The following is a 17,921-nucleotide window of genomic DNA, read 5'->3' on the forward strand; positions in this document are numbered from 1 at the left end:
GGGGGGGGGGGGGGGGCGGGGGGGGGGGGGGGGGGGGGGGGGGGGGGGGGGGGGAGTAAAGAGTCCCACATCAGTCATATAAGGGGATGGGTAGACTCTTTAATATGGCTTGCGCAATCCTAACCTCTTCAGCTAGCTTTTGGAGTTGAGTTATGCCCAAGGTCCATAACAACAACAAAGAGATGTACAAAATTAAGAAAATACAATCAGCATGCCTACCATACACAGTTTCAGAACCAATAACCTGATCAATAGGTCAGTAAAATACTTTTCAGAAGTTGTCACAGAGCAAATAATGGATAGGCACTGGGGGACAAGCACCAGACAATAGTGCATAAGAATCAAACAAGGGAAGCATTCGTCACTTTTACAATAGTAATAAAATACATTCAGGAACTAACCAACAACATTCAACATCACAACCACGTCTCTCCAAAACCAAACAGACAGAACTAACTGAGTTCAATCACTCAAAGAGAAGGACGACTCTACTCTGGTAAGGAGTGACTAGGTTGTAGATCCATAAACCACACTTTAGAATTAATAGAAGAACCAGTAACTCTTCCAAAGCTAGACTCCAGTATGATTTTTTTAAGCTGTTGCATCATGCAGGAGTTTGTGATGATGCCTTGATTTCAGCACTAAGAACTGATAAAAATCAGTAAGAGCAGCACTTCTACCTTAACACAACTCTCTATCCAAGCAAACTCAAAAGACAGAAAAAGGAAATTTCAGGCTGAAGGATACCTTTTCTCAAATCTCAGAGCTCTACGATCACCTTCATGCCTGTCAGAGTCGTGTGATAAGTCCTCTTTCAGTACATCATAAGTTGTCAAAACGATGTTGGCATTGAGAAGTTCATTTATATCTGGCAAGGGTGTTTGTGACAAAGAGTTATTCCTCACTCCTTCATAAATGCATGTCTTCATAGCACCAGGACTTGTATGACTAGCAATAAGAAGAAATGATGGGTAAGCAATCCAGATAAGAAACTTGAATAAAAATTCAATAAAGAATAGAATTAAGTTTTAGCATATGTAGCCTAGAAAGGAAACAAAACTAACACTAAACCTATTTCACATTGCCATGAAAAACAATCTGCTCTTAGTCATCATAAGAAGAAGAGCACATTAGGAAAAAGTGTAAGGTCAACCAACAAGTGACTGTACAAGCCAAGACCATAGGATAAAGGAAACCAAAGCCCCTTTTTTTCACAGTTTCCCCTGGTCACTTCCAGAAGTTAAGGAAACAGGAAAAGGAAGAAAGTTTCACTGAGTTCTCTACAAGACAGCTAAAGCACAAAAGTGGACTCATCAACCACATCAGACCAACTAGACATTTATGCTTATGAGTGATTACTTTTCTTATATCAGCAACCGGTCATCTAATTAGAAGAGTTTTAGACCTATTATTTCCAATTTTTTTGGACAGGATATCTTCTGTTTTTTTATAACGGTAAAGCAGTTCGTATATCTTATGTTTACTTACTAATACTTGGGACAAGTATAGGCAGTCATGGAGGAACTTGAAAAGTTGACGCAGTTATTGCTAGAGTTGAGAAACAACATGAGCAACTGCAGAAGATATTTCTAGTTCTTACACTTGTTGGACTTCCTAACGACCTTTATTTGGTGTGTGACCAAACTTTGGCAAGTCCTATTGTTCCTACAATTGATGAACTATTCTCTTGATTACTTTCCCTTGCTCCGCCACCTAGTGGCACAGTGGTCTCATCACCAACCCATCACCAACAATTGACTCTTCTGTTCTCGCATCTCAGACAATGGAAAATCAGACATCTCAAACTATGGATAATCAATGAGGAGAATGTCTTTTTGGAAGATCTCGATCCAAGTGTAGCTTTCAGAATAAGCTTAGAAACACTCATGAAGTATATTATCTTTTCATGATTGATCACCCAAAAATATTCATGTTGCACAGACTGACACTGCTGGTAACTAGGGGTTGTAATAATCAGAAGGAAAATATAGTGAGTTCCTTCAATGTCGAAGGAGCAAGTAGCCTTTGTTGCTCAGACTAATACATCTGTTGCTAGTGATGCTTGTGTTTCACAGTCTAGTAATTATTTTGCTTGCGCTTCTGTCATATTTCTGGTAAAATATCACTTTTGAGTCGAGGGAGTATGGATATCAAATGGTTGTTTTATTCACTAACTGAACATATCGTCGAGTAATGCAAAGAAACAAAGCAACTAAAAATAAAAAACAACAACTAATTTTATGATAAAACATATACTAGTGCATATCTGCAAACTGATTCACAGACAACAATAAACTACTGCCTCAAGGTTTAAATTCAGTAATCAGAGTTTAATACCGTTAATCCTTTAAAATCTTTAATATAAGGAGCTCTGAACATTATATCAAGAGATTAATTTTTTTTCTAAAGAAATACCAATTGAGAAGGGCAATAACTAATATCTCCTCTTGATGACAAATAATACATACATGTACGGAAATGTTTTGGTTGGTAACATCTATGTCAACAGGTTTATATATAGTTATACCTTTCATGAACTATACAATATTGAAATATTGAGGAAATGAAAGGAAAATGACATGTTTGATATGGAACAAGGAAAATGAAAGGATAAGCATGAATACCGAACAATTTCAGCATGCCACTGAGGCAATATAGGAGCTGGACACACTATAAGAGTTGCACCTGAGGCAACTGGCGCTACACAAGCTTGGATCAGTTCTGAGCACGGCTGGCAGATATAGCCATCTTCCATTTCAACTATTTTAACACCGTTTTTGCGTTTAGCATGCTTGTGCATATTCCCAGTTAACTGCTGTTCAGTTAAGATTGCTTTGGATTTTTTATATCTCTTGTTAGCTGAGTAGCCCACACAATCTGCATGTTGCCACGCATCACAAGCATCACACTGAACCCACAATCCTTTATATCTGATGCTTTCACTCACAGAACCACATATACACTCAACACGCTCTCTTTTCAGTCTTTTCAGACTATTCTTCTGACCCTCATCACACAGAAATTCACCAGTAAAATTGCAAATGAAAGATGATGCCACCTGATGTGTAAAGATACAAGCAAGCAGCTCAACAGTCTTTCCCAGTCCCATCTCATCTGTAACATAACAATAACAGAAGAAGCAACCAAAGCTAAGTAAGGCTTTCAATAACTGTAAAATGTCAAAAGGCACTGTTCACAGTTGAGGTACTTAATATTTGCCTGAATTGCCTAACATCACATATTATAAAACATCCAAAGCATAAGCTAATTACTTATACGGAAATTATATCAGAAAACAAGAAATCCATCCCCTAACTCAGTGATACAGTAACTAAATACGAGGGAACTGATTCAATACAAAAGAAAAATGAAGGAAAAAATAACTCTTTCAAAGAAATGTTTGTTATCCAAAGCAATCACATGTAAGATAGTAAATTAAATCGACATTTTTTAATCAACAAGGTAAGATTTCATCAATGAACATCACCAAGAATGATGCAAGTCGAGTTTCATCATAACCTTACACACGAAGCCGAGCTAAGGAGTTCGTAGACTTGTCGTCGAGTCGCTTCCTTGGAGACTAGGAGGGTTCTTGGAACAAAGGCATGAAGCTCGAGAACGTGCTAAAGAGGAAGAACAAGGATCCATGTGGAAGACTACTCAAAGTTGGGAGAAAGAAGCTATGACTGCAAATCGTTATTTTTGAAATGCAAGCCTCTAGACTAGAAGACCCTTATTTCATTAAGTGTATTTTTGAATTAGCTTAGGCTATAAATAGTGGAGAAAAGCTCCCTTTAGACGGAGATTACCTAGATTATTGAATACTAAATTCTCTTTGAGACCATTGTGAGCTTGTTGAAGCTTTTGATTGTGTTGAATCTGGAACAAAAGGTAGCTTGGGAATCTAATTCCCTATAGGTCTTTCTAATAGGTTAGGTGCCCTTGGGATATTCTTAGGAGGTCAATTCTCTTAATAGATTTGGTTGCCTTTGATTCCATTTTGTGTCTACCTTTCAATCCTTTTTCTCTTCCTTGCTTAATTTCCATTCTTTGTTTTTCCTATTCCGTACTAAGAATTGAATTAAAGAAGGTCCTACTATGTACAGAGGATCAACCAGCACAAAGAAAAAACCAAAAAAAAAAGAGGATAAAATAATGTATGATCCTATCTATCTTAAAGATTTAACGGTGTCCAACACATTTTTAATTGTCTTCCCTGAGGATTGAAAGCAATAACATACAAAGGTAGATCAAGGATGAAAGACTGGAAAATTCAGTCATTTTGCTTACCAGCTAATATACCACCAGGAACAACTGGTGGGGCACTCTCTGGACGCAAGGATACATTTCCACTGAAAAGTAACATCAGAAACTGATCATTAAATGAGAATTCTTCTTAGATGGTTAACAAAGTATGAAGAATATAACTTAACACAAGAGATATTTAAGAGAGATATCAGTTCAATCGGAAAAGGTTCTATTTCAATTTTTGACCCCTTGTATTTTGAGTTAAGAACAATAGAATTGTGTACTTAAGGAAGAGTAAGAAGAACCAATCAATAATGACCTAAGCCATCAGGAAGACGAATTTTACCATTCATGTGATCTTTTAAAAAAAAAGAAGGGGGAACATGGATACTTGTCCTGGAATTAGGGATGTACATAGCAATCACATCCCAATCCAAAGAACAAAAGATGATGAGAAATTGATCATCCACCTTTTGAATTCATAAAATGCAAGATAGCAAAATCAAATTCAGTTAGTGCCAACAGTTGGAAGTGTCCATTTCATCATAAGGGGACATACTGGATGAACCATGGATGAAAAATACTTCAAAGGATGGTAGAAGTACAGTGAATCCAATGGTAACATTTTCTGTAGATCATAGAGAGAGAAACATACCCAAATGGATTGTAATATATTGTTATAGAGGTGTCAATTAAACTCAGTGGCATACATAGAGGAGAAATAAAGTGATTTATTTTGCTTTCCAAGGAGCCATCGGAATTTCTTTTCTCCCTCTGCACCATCCAATAAGCAGCACGGCGCTGGTAAGGTCTAAGCTTAGGAAGCAAACCAGGGAGGTCATCATCAAGCATCGGCTCCTCCCTACAGGAAACATCACAAATGCAAGCCAAGTATGAGGAAATTTGCATAATATCCAACATAAATTGAAACTTATGTCAGCAGAATCACTCACTTTGATGGCTTAATAGCTTCATAGAAACTAGCTACATCAAACCTAGAAAGTTTCCTTGCAGCAGAAGAACTTTCATCCAGCCCTGAAGCTAGACCAATATCCGCAGGTGCTGCCACCTGGTATCCATATCTAGCCTCTGCTGTGACAACCTCTGGACGTAGCCAAGCCATCACATTCATCATGCTCTTTTTCCATAGCTGTCTGGATGTATCAAGAAGTGACTCGCATGCATCAAAGGCACTTTTTAAAATCTCGACCCTTATCCGTATAGATGCTAAACAACTCGGAACAATAACAGGCCTCAATGTGAAGAACTTCAAACTAGCCAGATGGACTAGCCCTGATATACCCTCATCAGGTCCATCAAAATTTCCCTCTACCAACATAATTTTTTCCTCCAAACCCTCTTTCTCCTGTTTTGCTACAATTTCCAGACATATACCAGTAGCAGATAACACAGGCCAATGACCCAACTTTATCCTAGTAAGATGATCATTAACATTACTGACCCTAAACCTCAATAAATACCTTGAATCCCGGTAAAATTCCTCATCCAATACATAATTACCAAACTCATCACTAACATTCAAGTCTGATAAAACAATTTCAGAAATATCCATATGTTGGTCAGATAACCAATTAGACCTATCAATTTCAACAAAAAATGGCACATCAACTGCAAAAGACTCATCTTTTTCTGCAGTTCCAGCATCCGTTTTACCGTTTAATTTCCCCTTAGGAACTTCTCCTTCCAAAATTCCTACTGAACGTTTTGGCTTAGATTTCCTCCGACCCATTGCAGTAACAAGTAAGATATACAATGTGCAATGCGGCTAACGGATAAAAATCAATCCTTTATTCTTATTAGAACAACCAAGAACCTGTACATAATAGCAATTCAAGAGTCTCACATGAACTAACAAATAATTGGTACATAATTTGAATGGTTTCTCGGAAAACCGATAGAAGTGAAATAAGCTACACAATTTCCGAGGTGAATTCTGTAGAGAATTGAAAAAACTACTCTACTAACACTAGAGGCAGAAGGAAAACCTCAATTTCCCGCGAGTACAAACCGTTGAGCTTCGAGTTGTAGGACTGCCAGGATATTCGACACATTGGATTGATCTGTTTACGTACATATACCCTATGAGGGTATTCAGGTCATTTCACATTTTGAAATTTGGGGACAGTTTAAAGAAAGAAAAAAAAAACAGAGGTTAGGGTTTTGAAGTATTGGGGAAAGAAAAAGAGGAAGAAGAAGAAGAAAACATGAGAGGGGGAAGGAAGAATTTGAAGAGGGCTGTTGAGGAAGAATTTTTTACTCTTCAAAAAGGGCAAAGTATTATGCAAGTTTTGGACCTTCGAGGTTCAAATATTATTCAAGTACGAGCTTGTTTTTCGTTTTCTGTATGAATTTTTGTTGTTACCAAATTTTTTTAATTTTTTTTTGGAATGTGAAGGTAAGAGATGCGAAAGGGGAAACATCATTAGCAATATTTCCAGCTAAATTTCAAAAGAGCATGTGGATAAAAACAGGTTTGATTTGGTATTTCCTATCCAATGATTCATCATGGTTGTTGATTTTATGCATTTATTTTGTTGGCGTTGAATAGTTAAGATTAACGTGAAGTGTTTCGTTTGTGTTTGATCTTCTTTTTTTTGCTGGATCAATAGGCAATTTTGTTGTGGTTGATGATAGTGGTAGAGAAGAAGCTACTGAATCAGGTAGAAAAGTGGGATGTGTTGTTACACAGGTTCTCTATTATGACCAAGTTCGTGTGCTTCAAAAATCACCAGAATGGTGAGACTTTGAAATTCAACCATCTATTTTTTTTCGCCTTTTTTTTGGTTTTTGGAAAAGGTCAGGGGATTTTTTCTTCCAAAATCTGTTTTGGACTGGAAAACTAGGGTATTTTGCTCGATAAGCCTATAGTTAAATCTCTATTGAAATGGATAATATATTTCTAGTTTGTGAACGTGCTTCTAGCTTCTGAACTTGCAGCTAGCATATTTACAAAGATAATTGAGATTGAAGAACAATCACTGATATATGGAAACAGGAAATAATCTCCTTGTGATGATTAAAGTAGTATACTTGTTTCTTCCATGACATTTCACTTTTAATTCTCATGTGGACTGTAGGGATATACAACATTTTGAGTTTTTGTGTTTTTTTACATCCATCCTCTTAGAAGATTTTGACCTTTTTCTAGCAAGTTTGTAGGTTTTTCTGCTACAGCATAATATGTCAATCAGCTTACAGATGAAGCCTCTCAGTAACTACTCCGCCGAGTATGTGTAGTGTTGATTTCATGTAATTTGTTATTTATGTTTCAACGTGCTAACTTCAGTGATACTTTGGTCTACATACTCTCCCACATAATGTTTGCAAAATAGAGGGTAGTTTTTTGTGGGTTCGGCCCTAATTGAGACATCATACTTCCTCACGACATCCCTCTAACTAAGATGTAATGACTTCAATCCACTGTGCAATGCTGTCCAATTGGCTGGTAAGAGTCTGTCGGTGAATGCTCCTCAGGAAGGGTCATACTACTGTCTACTGCTCTCCTCCCCAAAATAGTTTCTGTTCAGAAATTTTCTTTGTTGTGTGTTATTCCTGTGCAGGCCAGAGATCTTCAAATCCACAGCAGTAGGGAGTTCAAAACAGGATAATACGCAATCACACAATTCCCAGATGGATGAAAATGAAGACTCGAGTGATGATGATGGACTCCCTCCATTAGAAGCCAATACAAACAGATTAAATCCTTTTCAAGGAGAGTCAGAAACTGAGTCTGATTCAGAAACTGATTCCTGATCCATGTTTGGGACATTCCTGGCATCATTTCTTTTTTGCAGATGAAGTAGGTGTAAAGGTATCGCTTTCTTTGAAAGCTATTAATTGTGTCTCTTATATAGAGTAGTTTCTATGTTAAGCCCATATCTGGAAGGAGTGAACTTCTGGATATTCACATTTAGTTTATCAAAAATCTGTAATGTTATGTTTGATAGGTTGTTCTTCGACATTGAAATCTATGCATAGCCTTAGTTTGGAACTTAACTTGTGAATTAAGGTGAATGAGCACATACTAATGTCTGATTAGCTTTTTTGCCTGATGTTGATAAAATTTTGTGATGCAAGGGCTTCAATATATGTTACTGTATTTCCTTGGGATGTTTGATTTTGATATGTTTTACTTGAGTCGAGGGTCTATTGAACAAAGGCTCTTTGCCTTCACAAAGGATCTCGCTTCAGCATGCACATAGGGTATGACTAGTTCGTATGGGTGTTTACATAATCTTCTAGCAACGTGAAACGAATCCACACATACACGTTGCTTAACAGTCCTATGTAACACTCACCTTTCAGTTCATATTGTTTTGGAATTAACTTTCTAAGTTCTTTTATTTTGGCTAACCATAGGAGAATTTTTCAACAACTCTCTACCTGTAGATGTTCACATATAATCATCTGTTCCACCTACTTTTTATTTCAAATTATAATGAGCTCTCTTGTTAAGGGTTGTATCGGTGGTTGGGGTGTCAAAGTGGCTGAGCAGCCTCGAGCAATGGCTGCCCATTGACCGTGACGGTCATAGTTGCCAGAGTAAAACAGTCTAGTTTTAGGTTTTAGACTTTTCACGAGCTAGAGATTTCGATTCAAGCGTTGAAACTATTTCGGGATATTTGATATTTAAGAGTATCTGTTTTTGACTTTTCCATTCAAACGTTAAATCTTCCACTAACACTGTTACAAGATATTTATCATAATATATAAACAAAAAGTTTCACCTTATTTAAGTTTACATTGTTTTTGAATAAATTCAAACTAAATTTTTGTATGTTTTCATTGATCATCGTTAAAGTTAATATCAAAAGGCTGTTAAAGCTACTTCTTTAACACCTTGTTTGGATGGTTGTTACCGTTGTATTGTATTGTATTATTTTGTTAGTTTAAATACAATATTTATTTTAATTGTTACTTAAATTCTATTGTATCGTATTGTTTAAATTCATGAATAGATAACGACGAAAAGACTCATTTTATGTAACGACCAATTTGATGTGATCACGTTGTTACTTTAATATTTACATCTCATTTTGTCCTCATATTTCATCTTTTATTCTACTTCATAGTAGCTCTATATTGTACCATATTTTTCTTATAAATTTATCATTCAAATTATGAATATGTGATATTATATAGTGACATACAATCGATCTAAATATTGCATGTATTTATTAAAATAATATAATGCTATATAACACAATACAATACCTTATGAAACAAACATCATAGATTTCTAGTTTTCTACAAAAATAAATCATTGCGTGTGTAGACACGTAAAACCAAAATTTTGTGGTCATTAATCAATCCAAATTAAGATGAAAATGGTCAATTACGTATTCTTATAAGCTTGCCATCTGTCAATATATAATACTGCCAAAGACTAATCTCCCTTGTGAATTTTCAAACTAATAAGCTATTGGAGTATTTGATATCTATTATCTACCATCCACTTCTTACTGTTGGACACGATACAAATATGTTACATCACAAAATGTCATATGTTAATAACGACAAAACCATATTGAATGTTATTTTTTTTGTTTTTATATACAAGTTTAGTCATGACTCAGCTGATTTTACTATGACTTTTCTCTTCCATACTTGCTAGAAAATATACGAGTAATTACCTTAAGTATTTTTCTATGTTGAAAGATATATATTTGCGTAAACTTATCTCCAGTGGTTGACTGGTTGTAATCAAGTCGGAGCTACAAGTTCGGGTACAAATTTGCTTGAAATCAGTATATTTATTTAAATAATATATTTATATTAAAAAGTTTATTAAATATGCACAAATAATATTAAATATAAAACTTAACTAATAACACTTAAAATTATCGTTATAAAATTTAGAACTCATAAAGTTAAAATGTTGAAGAACACTTTTACATGTTATAATATATGAGTAGTAGCTTCTTTAAATTGACTCAAGTTTTGAAAAGTCGTCAATATGTTTTCTCTATAAATACAAATATATACCATAGCTTATATATACATACATACAAATATAAAGCCTTATTTTTTTCCCGAAAGAAGTCTCTCATAAATTTCCCTTGTCATTAAAAAAAAAGAGGTTGTATTCCTATCTGAAAGAGTAAGCAATTGATATTGAAGCATATAATGGCAAGCACGAGCTGTATTACAACGTGTGATGAACGTCCTCTAGACGAGACACCAACATGGGCTGTAGCCATGGTTTGCTTTGTATTAGTTATCATCTCCCTTTTCATTGAACAACTTATTCATCATCTTGGAGAGGTAAACATTGATCATTTACCTTTCATATTTGTATATATGGTTGAATCACGCAATATGTTGCATTTTCATGATGTTTATACAAGTCCATGCATGCTATCAGAGAGAAAAACAAGACAAATTTTTAGGAGGAGAGGGACCAAAATGTTTAAGAGGAGAAGTAGCAAGGGGCAAAACTTAAAAACGTCTACATGCAATTTTATTTTAGGTAAATATAGTATAATATTATACTTACAAATAGAATTGCCAATATGAGCTAACTTATCTCAGCTTATACCTTGGCTTTGGAATTTGACGAGCTAATTGGACCAGCTCACTATTTAGATGTTGATAGGCCTTAAAATAGTCAACCCAGTTTTATGTGGGCAGCGGATTGGGGCTATGGGTCCATCATTTTTTAAAAACATTTTTTTATAATTTTTTTAATCTAACTTGACATAAAAAATGCAAATATATAAATACTATAAGACAATATTACAGAACGTAAAATAGAATAATAGAAAAAAATATCTTGAATTTGCCAATACTTTAAGTCTCTGTCAACGACGTCAAGAATTTGTTATCTCCTAACACATATGCAAGTACACGTAGTCACAAGTAATAAAGTGATTAGATTATAAGGCTCGTGGCCGGTGAATCACTGATCAAAGAGCGAGCAGCCGCCAGGTTTAATGATTTGGTGGGTTTGGTAGAGTGTATTAAAAAAAATAATGCACGTATTAGCCTTGTGTATTACTAGTACCTTGTTTGGTACTCTTTTCTAATCTATGTATAACTAATGTTTGTATTAGTTATACACTCTATTGTGTGTTAAGACGTGTATTGTTAATACCATGGATTTCTAGGTATTAGCAATGCAATAGTTTTAACGCATGTATTAGCACGATTAAAAATCCAATTGCCCCTCAAAACTTCTTTTTACATCTTTTCCCCCATGATAATGGAGGGTATCTTTGTAAATAATTTTTTTATGCAATGCATGTTATTTTTAATGCATCAAATCGAACAATGCATTCAAATAATATATGTATAATTAATGCAAGCATAACTAATACATGCATTGTTAATACAAGCATTATTAATACATTATATGTAGCATTATTCTTATATACTCTATCAAATGAACCCTCGGTTCTTAGAGATATGATATTAAGACCTAAGGTTACGGTGGTGCTTGTATATTCAATAAAAGTGTTGTCACCCTCTCTTTCTCGACAAATATCATATGGCTGGCATTTTTATATATTCTTAATGTTTTTATAGTGGTTATGGAAGAAACAAAAGAGACCACTATATGAAGCACTTGAGAAGATCAAGTCAGGTAAGAGAAATTTTGTTTTTTCATTAGAAAATCATTAATTTTTTGGACTAATAATAATTTTATTTTGTATTTGTGGTGGTGCAGAACTTATGTTATTGGGGTTCATATCATTATTCTTGACGGTTGTACAGGATCCTGTGTCTAAGATATGTATCCCTAGGAGTGTTGGACGCTCTTGGCATCCATGTGACATAAACAAACATATTGATGACCAATATCTTGATCCATGTAGAATTAAGGTATATTCTTTGAATCACTTTCGGAGAATTCGATAGTTTAGTTCGAACCTTTTTGTGTTTTCTTGATGACTCAAACTCACAATCTCAGATTAGAGATAGAGGATATTTATTATATATATAAGCAACCCTTCTGGTCGGAACTAGGTTTATACACTTACATTTAGTAAATTTTACTAATATTTATAACAATAAAATTAAGGAATTATTTGTTATAACAAAATAAGTAAACTTTATCCATTGTCATAATAAAGCCTCTATAATAATAAAATAAATTACTAAACTTTATGTTATTATATACAATAATGACAAAACTTACCATTAAGATGACTTTATCGTTATAATTGGTGAAGTTTTATGATTTCACGCTTTTATAATGGATAAAGTTCAATCACTTTACTATAACAAAAATTGATATTTTTTTACTTACTATTGTAATGGACAAAGTATATATAGTTATCTTAACAAGCAAAATAATTTATAATTTTACTTCTATTATGGGTAAAGATCAAATGTTTATGAGTAAAATGAACCATGAGAAATGTCTTAAGTATATTGATAAAAACTTTTTTCTACTTTGAACATCAAGATAGAGTGTATTTTCCCTTTCAATAGAGGAATAATGACTCGAGTTCTAAGACATCTGATATCTACTAACGTAAATTTAAATTAATCAGATCCCAAATTAGTGAATGTCATACGAGCGATAATGATTCCTTGTTTTATTAAAGCTGAATGACTATAGTTGTGACTGATCTGATATGACCATAGGATAAATATGTTGCTAACTTGGGTTTTATCGTGATTGAAATGCAGGGGAAACTCCAATTTGCTTCAAAATATGCAATTCACCAACTCCACATTTTTATCTTTGTGTTAGCAGTTGCACATGTGTTGTATTGTATTACAACTTTGGGAATTGGCAAACTTAGGGTAACTTCTTAAGATAGAAGTATTTAATATTTCTTTTATATAATAATTATCCCAAGTACTCCCTCTCTTAAAAAAAGAAAAGAAAAAAAAATGATTTAGTTTGACTTGACACGAAATTTAAGATAATAAAGAAAACTTTTTAATTTTATGATTCTAAATTAAAGTTATATCAAATGTACCAAAATGTCTTTAAATTTTGTGACCTTAAACATATCACGTGGAAAACTGAAATTAAAATTATGTTAAAAAAAGAAGTCTAAGTAGACTGTAATTTATGATTTGTGTACATTGAAATGCAGATGAGGACATGGAGAGCTTGGGAGGATGAATCTAAAACAATTGAGTACCAATTCTATAACGGTTAGTTTTATGGATCAGAGCAATGTTCTTGTTAATAATTAATTAAAATTACTTATACAAACAAATTATTCTAATTAACTTTTTTTGTGTTCAATTATTTTATAGTTCCAACTTCCAACGACCAACATTATATATACTTAAAAACTATTTTCACTTTTTCACTTCATTTTTTTATAGGTAAGCTCATAACATATACAAATTAATTAAAAGAGAGAAAAAAATCATAATATTCTTTTTTTTGTTTGTTTGTTGCAGATCCGGAGAGATTTAGATTTACAAGAGAAACATCATTTGGACGTAAACATTTGCATTTCTGGAGCAACTCTCCAATTCTTCTCTGGATAGTATGATCTATTTTTCGTTTTTATTTCCTACAATTTAAAAGCTATACAATTTAATTATTTTTTTTATAAAAAAAGTTTATTATTTTATTAATGGGATTATGGTTAATTTGTTCCAGGTTTGTTTCTTCAGACAATTCTATGCATCGGTTGAAAAAGTAGACTATCTTACCCTTAGACATGGCTTTGCAATGGTAATTTTGGTGCAACTTAAATTATTATTATTATTATTATTTTAAATTAAAATGGAAAAATTTAGCTAGTGGGAAATGATAATTAACTTGATATTGATGATGACTTGTAATATTATTTTGCATTTCAGGCACATTTAGCACCTCAGCAAGAAAAGAATTTCGATTTTCAGTTGTATATTAATAGAGCACTTGAAGAAGATTTTACAGACGTCGTGGGAATAAGGTTAGTTAAACCATTATTCTCATACGTAATTACTATTCCCTCCCTTCGTTCAATTTATATGATATAGTTTAGATTTCAAAAGTCAAACAAAAAAAATTACGATATATTTGTATGCCTTTTAAATATTTTAAAATTTTTAACTCTTAAAAGACTTATGTAGTTTCTAAATATGTAAATTATTTTTAAAAAAATTATATATCAAATTTTATTATCAAAATAAAGAATTTAACTTCCGAAGTCCAAACGATATCATATAAATTGAGACGGAAGTGCTATCTTATTAATTATCCCTTTTCTCTTCAAATAGTAAAAAAAAGGTATATATATTATTGAGAATTTCACCCTCTTGTATGTGGCAGTCCAGTGTTATGGATGTTTGCAGTGCTCTACTTTCTCACAACTACCAATGGTAAGCTACATTAGCATAGTTGTTTGGACGAACTTAATTAATCAAATGAGTGGAACAAAAATGATCGATTTTGACTCATTCATATCGTATCGTTTGGTAGCTGGTTAAAGTCATGTATGTATTAGCTAGTAATGCAGGGTTTAATTATTTCACCTTCTATCATGCTTAAAATAATATGTAGATTCTCTCATAACTTATATATGTACGTATTAGCTATAAAAGTTACTAAATTGCAAACCAAACACTGTAATAATTTTACACATTACTTTTCAACCAACTATCAAATATGCTATTATTAATTAGGCACGATTTAATATGTGCATAACTTAACCACCCAAAATTGGATCATACATTTCAATTGTTACTAAATAGATTTGTGCTTCAGGTTGGTATTCATACTATTGGCTGCCATTCATTCCTTTAATTGTAAGTCAACTCAGAGTACCACATAGATATATTTTTCTATTCTTATATTTAAATTTTCTCATTCTACAATTGATGTGTTTCATTATCTAATTAAAGTAAATTTTGCAGATTATATTACTGGTGGGCACAAAATTACAAGTAATTATAACAAAAATGGGATTAAGGATTCAAGAAAGAGGAGAGATTGTTAAAGGGACACCATTAGTTGAACCAGGGGATGATCTTTTCTGGTTTAATCGCCCTGCTCTTTTGCTCTTCTTCATTCACTTTGTTCTCTTTCAGGTATTAATTAATTATACTACTAATTAATGGACCCCAATTTAAAGTTTTTGATTTGAAATCAACGTGTGTTTATGAAATCGATTTGTACAAATTTCAACTTCAAATCCCGAATTCTTCATTCATTATTGAGAATTTGATGAAAATATGTTTGTCTAATAATTACGGAGTACTTACTTTGTTTGGTTTTCCAGAATGCATATCAACTTGCTTTCTTTGCTTGGAGCTGGGTAAGTAGTTAATTATTGGATTTTAACTAGTACTAAAATGCACATATTCATTATATATGTATCATCATCATCTTCTTTTTTATGCAGTGGAAATTTAATGTACCATCTTGCTTCCACAAGAATGCAACAGACATAGCCATAACACTTACCATGGGGTGAGCCTTTAAGAATGATTTATTTTCCTTTTAAGTCTGTTTAAAAAAGAATGATTCATTTTCTTTTTTAGTAATATTTTAATGTCAATTTTCCATTGTGATACTTCTTTATAACTCAAATTGTATAAATTATTACTACCTCTTTGTCCTATATTTCCTCTATTTTTGTGGTAATTATATTAAAGAGCATATTTAATTTATTGGTGGATTTTGATGTTGTTATAATTAGGGCTCTCATTCAAGTTCTTTGTAGCTACGTGACACTCCCCCTATATGCGTTGGTTACTCAGGTATATATTCTCTTCATCTCTCCTCGATCTATGGATATATGATTAGGAATATTTAAGTTATACATACTGATAATGTAACATTTTTTTTACATCAACGAAAAAAATGACTATATTTAATTTATTGTAAAATTTTGCAGATGGGATCAACAATGAAACCAGTTATCTTTGGTGACAACGTGGCATCCGCGATACGGACATGGCATCAGACAGCGAAGCAACGGGCAAAAAATGGGCGTCCATCGGAAAATGTGAGTCCAGTGAGAAGCAGGGCAGCGTCACCATTGCGTGGAGGTTCCTTCCCAGTTCAACAAAAACATGGACAATTATATCCTCCATCACCTAATTCTTCGCGGAGGAGGAGTGGAGGTAATCCAGAATCGAGTTCTAGGCAAATATTTGATGCTGGAAGTGATGAACAATCTGAAATTGAGATTACCTTGAATGATTTATCACTTGAAAACAAATTAAATTGAACTTGTTAGGGTCCGATTCATGTATGTATATGGTTAAGTAGTGAAGACATGATCAATCTAGTTTAGTTCTTGTACGTGTATACCTTAAGAGTAATTGAAATCTTTATCTTTGTATAATTGTACGTGGGAACTGAGCTATGAAGCACGAAGTGTGTATATATTGTTAGAACATTTATGGACTTGCCATATATTGTATTAAGAAATAAGAATAACGGTAGGTTGGTTGTTATGTTAAAAGGTCGATTCAGATTAAAAATATTATCAAAAATAGTAAAATAGGTGCTCTGGATTCGAACCCTAATTTCATGGGTGGTTCCTCTAGCTTGCACCAACTATGTTCAAACATAATTAAAGTATTTTCTTACTTTTATATGTTACAGATATATTTTTGATTATCTGTATTACAAATTAAGTTGTTTACATATGAATAAAGTCATGTAATTTGCAATCAATTATATTTAATGTTAAACTAATATCATTGTTATAAAATTCATTGAATTAAATAAGAAACTACGATGATTAATTTACTGGAACTTTTCATATTAACTTTTTATGATTTTCTTCTTTTTGTTGGCAATGTTAAGCGGAAATTATAGTTTGAAAATATCTTTTTAGCAATTTTTTGAAAAGACAATATCGAGATCAGACTTGATTTGTATTGTTTGTTTTATACCCTGCTTATAAAAATTAGTTAATTAATGATTAATTATTCAAAAAATATATTTAATTCCACGTGAAGTGCGGATAACTACACTAGTATTGTATAAATTGAAATGAAGAAATTACTATTTTTATTTAATATGTATGTAATCATCACAAATTAATGAGCCATGTATTGACCCCCCCACACACACACACAAAAGTCAAAACCCCAAACGCCCGAATCGTTCGATTCTTCATTTTTTATTTGATTGTGAAGCTCTTTATTTTTTTAATATAATTTTATAGCTAATAATGAAACGATTGTTTCTCAATTTTTTGTTAAAAAATTAAATAAAAAAACAATACATTATAGTGGAAGTTTATGATGATCACGATACATAACTCTCAAGCATCAAGGTAAAGAGAATAATTCAAAAGGAGAGTAACATTGTTTGCATCTCTACGAGCCTTTAAATGAGATGCATCTAGTCAAATTTGTGATTCTATTTATAATAAGTAATTCTTAGATGAAATTAACATTTTTATACAAGTTAAATATTCCTTGTATTATTCAATTTCGTACTGAGATAAAGTATCTATATTTGTCTTATTATTCAATAATTCAAATTTTTGATCAATGTTTTTAACAAAATCAATAGAAAGTCTGTTGAAAATTCGCCAATAATATTACAGATGTTGAAAATTCATTTGAAAATGTATAGACGAGTCAAATTTTATTAAATTTTTCATCAAACATCGTTATTTTTTATAAATAATTTATTAAATCTGAAATTTAAAAAAACACTTATTTTTTTATTTGGTTGATTTGATTTAAACTTCTCTCTGATTGTAAGACTATTACAAGTGCATGTGTCTCTT

At 32.7% G+C, this 17,921-nt stretch overlaps 3 protein-coding genes across 4 annotated transcripts in view; 2 read left to right on the top strand and 1 right to left on the bottom strand.

Annotated features, from left to right (window-relative positions):
- The window catches only part of LOC102582668 (E3 ubiquitin-protein ligase SHPRH), a 31,053-nt gene extending 24,737 nt beyond the window's left edge, over nt 1–6,316 (bottom strand). Inside the window, exons 1-6 of one of the 2 annotated variants that reach the window (XM_015312898.1) lie at nt 6,255–6,309; nt 5,202–6,082; nt 4,904–5,110; nt 4,291–4,352; nt 2,625–3,114; nt 748–948 (exon numbers count right to left, since the gene is read on the bottom strand). In XM_015312898.1, the coding sequence (XP_015168384.1) occupies nt 748–948; nt 2,625–3,114; nt 4,291–4,352; nt 4,904–5,110; nt 5,202–5,998 (1,757 nt within the window). In that variant the 5' untranslated portion in view covers nt 5,999–6,082; nt 6,255–6,309. Of the gene's footprint in view, nt 1–747; nt 949–2,624; nt 3,115–4,290; nt 4,353–4,903; nt 5,111–5,201 lie in introns of both variants that reach the window. The other variant, XM_015312899.1, reaches the window with a different exon arrangement.
- Nucleotides 6,317–6,391: 75 nt separating this feature from the next.
- On the top strand, nt 6,392–8,321 carry LOC102583002 (probable RNA-binding protein EIF1AD). The gene is made up of 4 exons (XM_006356419.2): nt 6,392–6,587; nt 6,665–6,740; nt 6,879–7,005; nt 7,830–8,321. The coding sequence occupies exons 1-4, from the start codon at nt 6,474–6,476 to the stop codon at nt 8,020–8,022; spliced, it is 510 nt and encodes a 169-aa protein (XP_006356481.1). The 5' UTR covers nt 6,392–6,473; the 3' UTR covers nt 8,023–8,321.
- A 1,977-nt stretch (nt 8,322–10,298) lies between these two features.
- LOC102587411 (MLO-like protein 6) lies at nt 10,299–16,600 on the top strand. The gene is made up of 15 exons (XM_006356426.2): nt 10,299–10,533; nt 11,794–11,851; nt 11,936–12,090; nt 12,904–13,020; nt 13,320–13,380; nt 13,636–13,724; nt 13,841–13,915; nt 14,044–14,138; nt 14,498–14,547; nt 14,933–14,973; nt 15,082–15,255; nt 15,447–15,482; nt 15,570–15,637; nt 15,867–15,927; nt 16,065–16,600. Exons 1-15 carry the CDS (start codon nt 10,396–10,398, stop codon nt 16,398–16,400), a joined length of 1,554 nt encoding a protein of 517 aa, XP_006356488.1. The 5' UTR covers nt 10,299–10,395; the 3' UTR covers nt 16,401–16,600.
- Nucleotides 16,601–17,921: the final 1,321 nt, after the last annotated feature.

The sequence above is a fragment of the Solanum tuberosum genome, unplaced genomic scaffold (genome assembly GCF_000226075.1).
Source record: "Solanum tuberosum cultivar DM 1-3 516 R44 unplaced genomic scaffold, SolTub_3.0 scf00219, whole genome shotgun sequence".
Taxonomy (NCBI): Eukaryota; Viridiplantae; Streptophyta; class Magnoliopsida; order Solanales; family Solanaceae; genus Solanum; species Solanum tuberosum.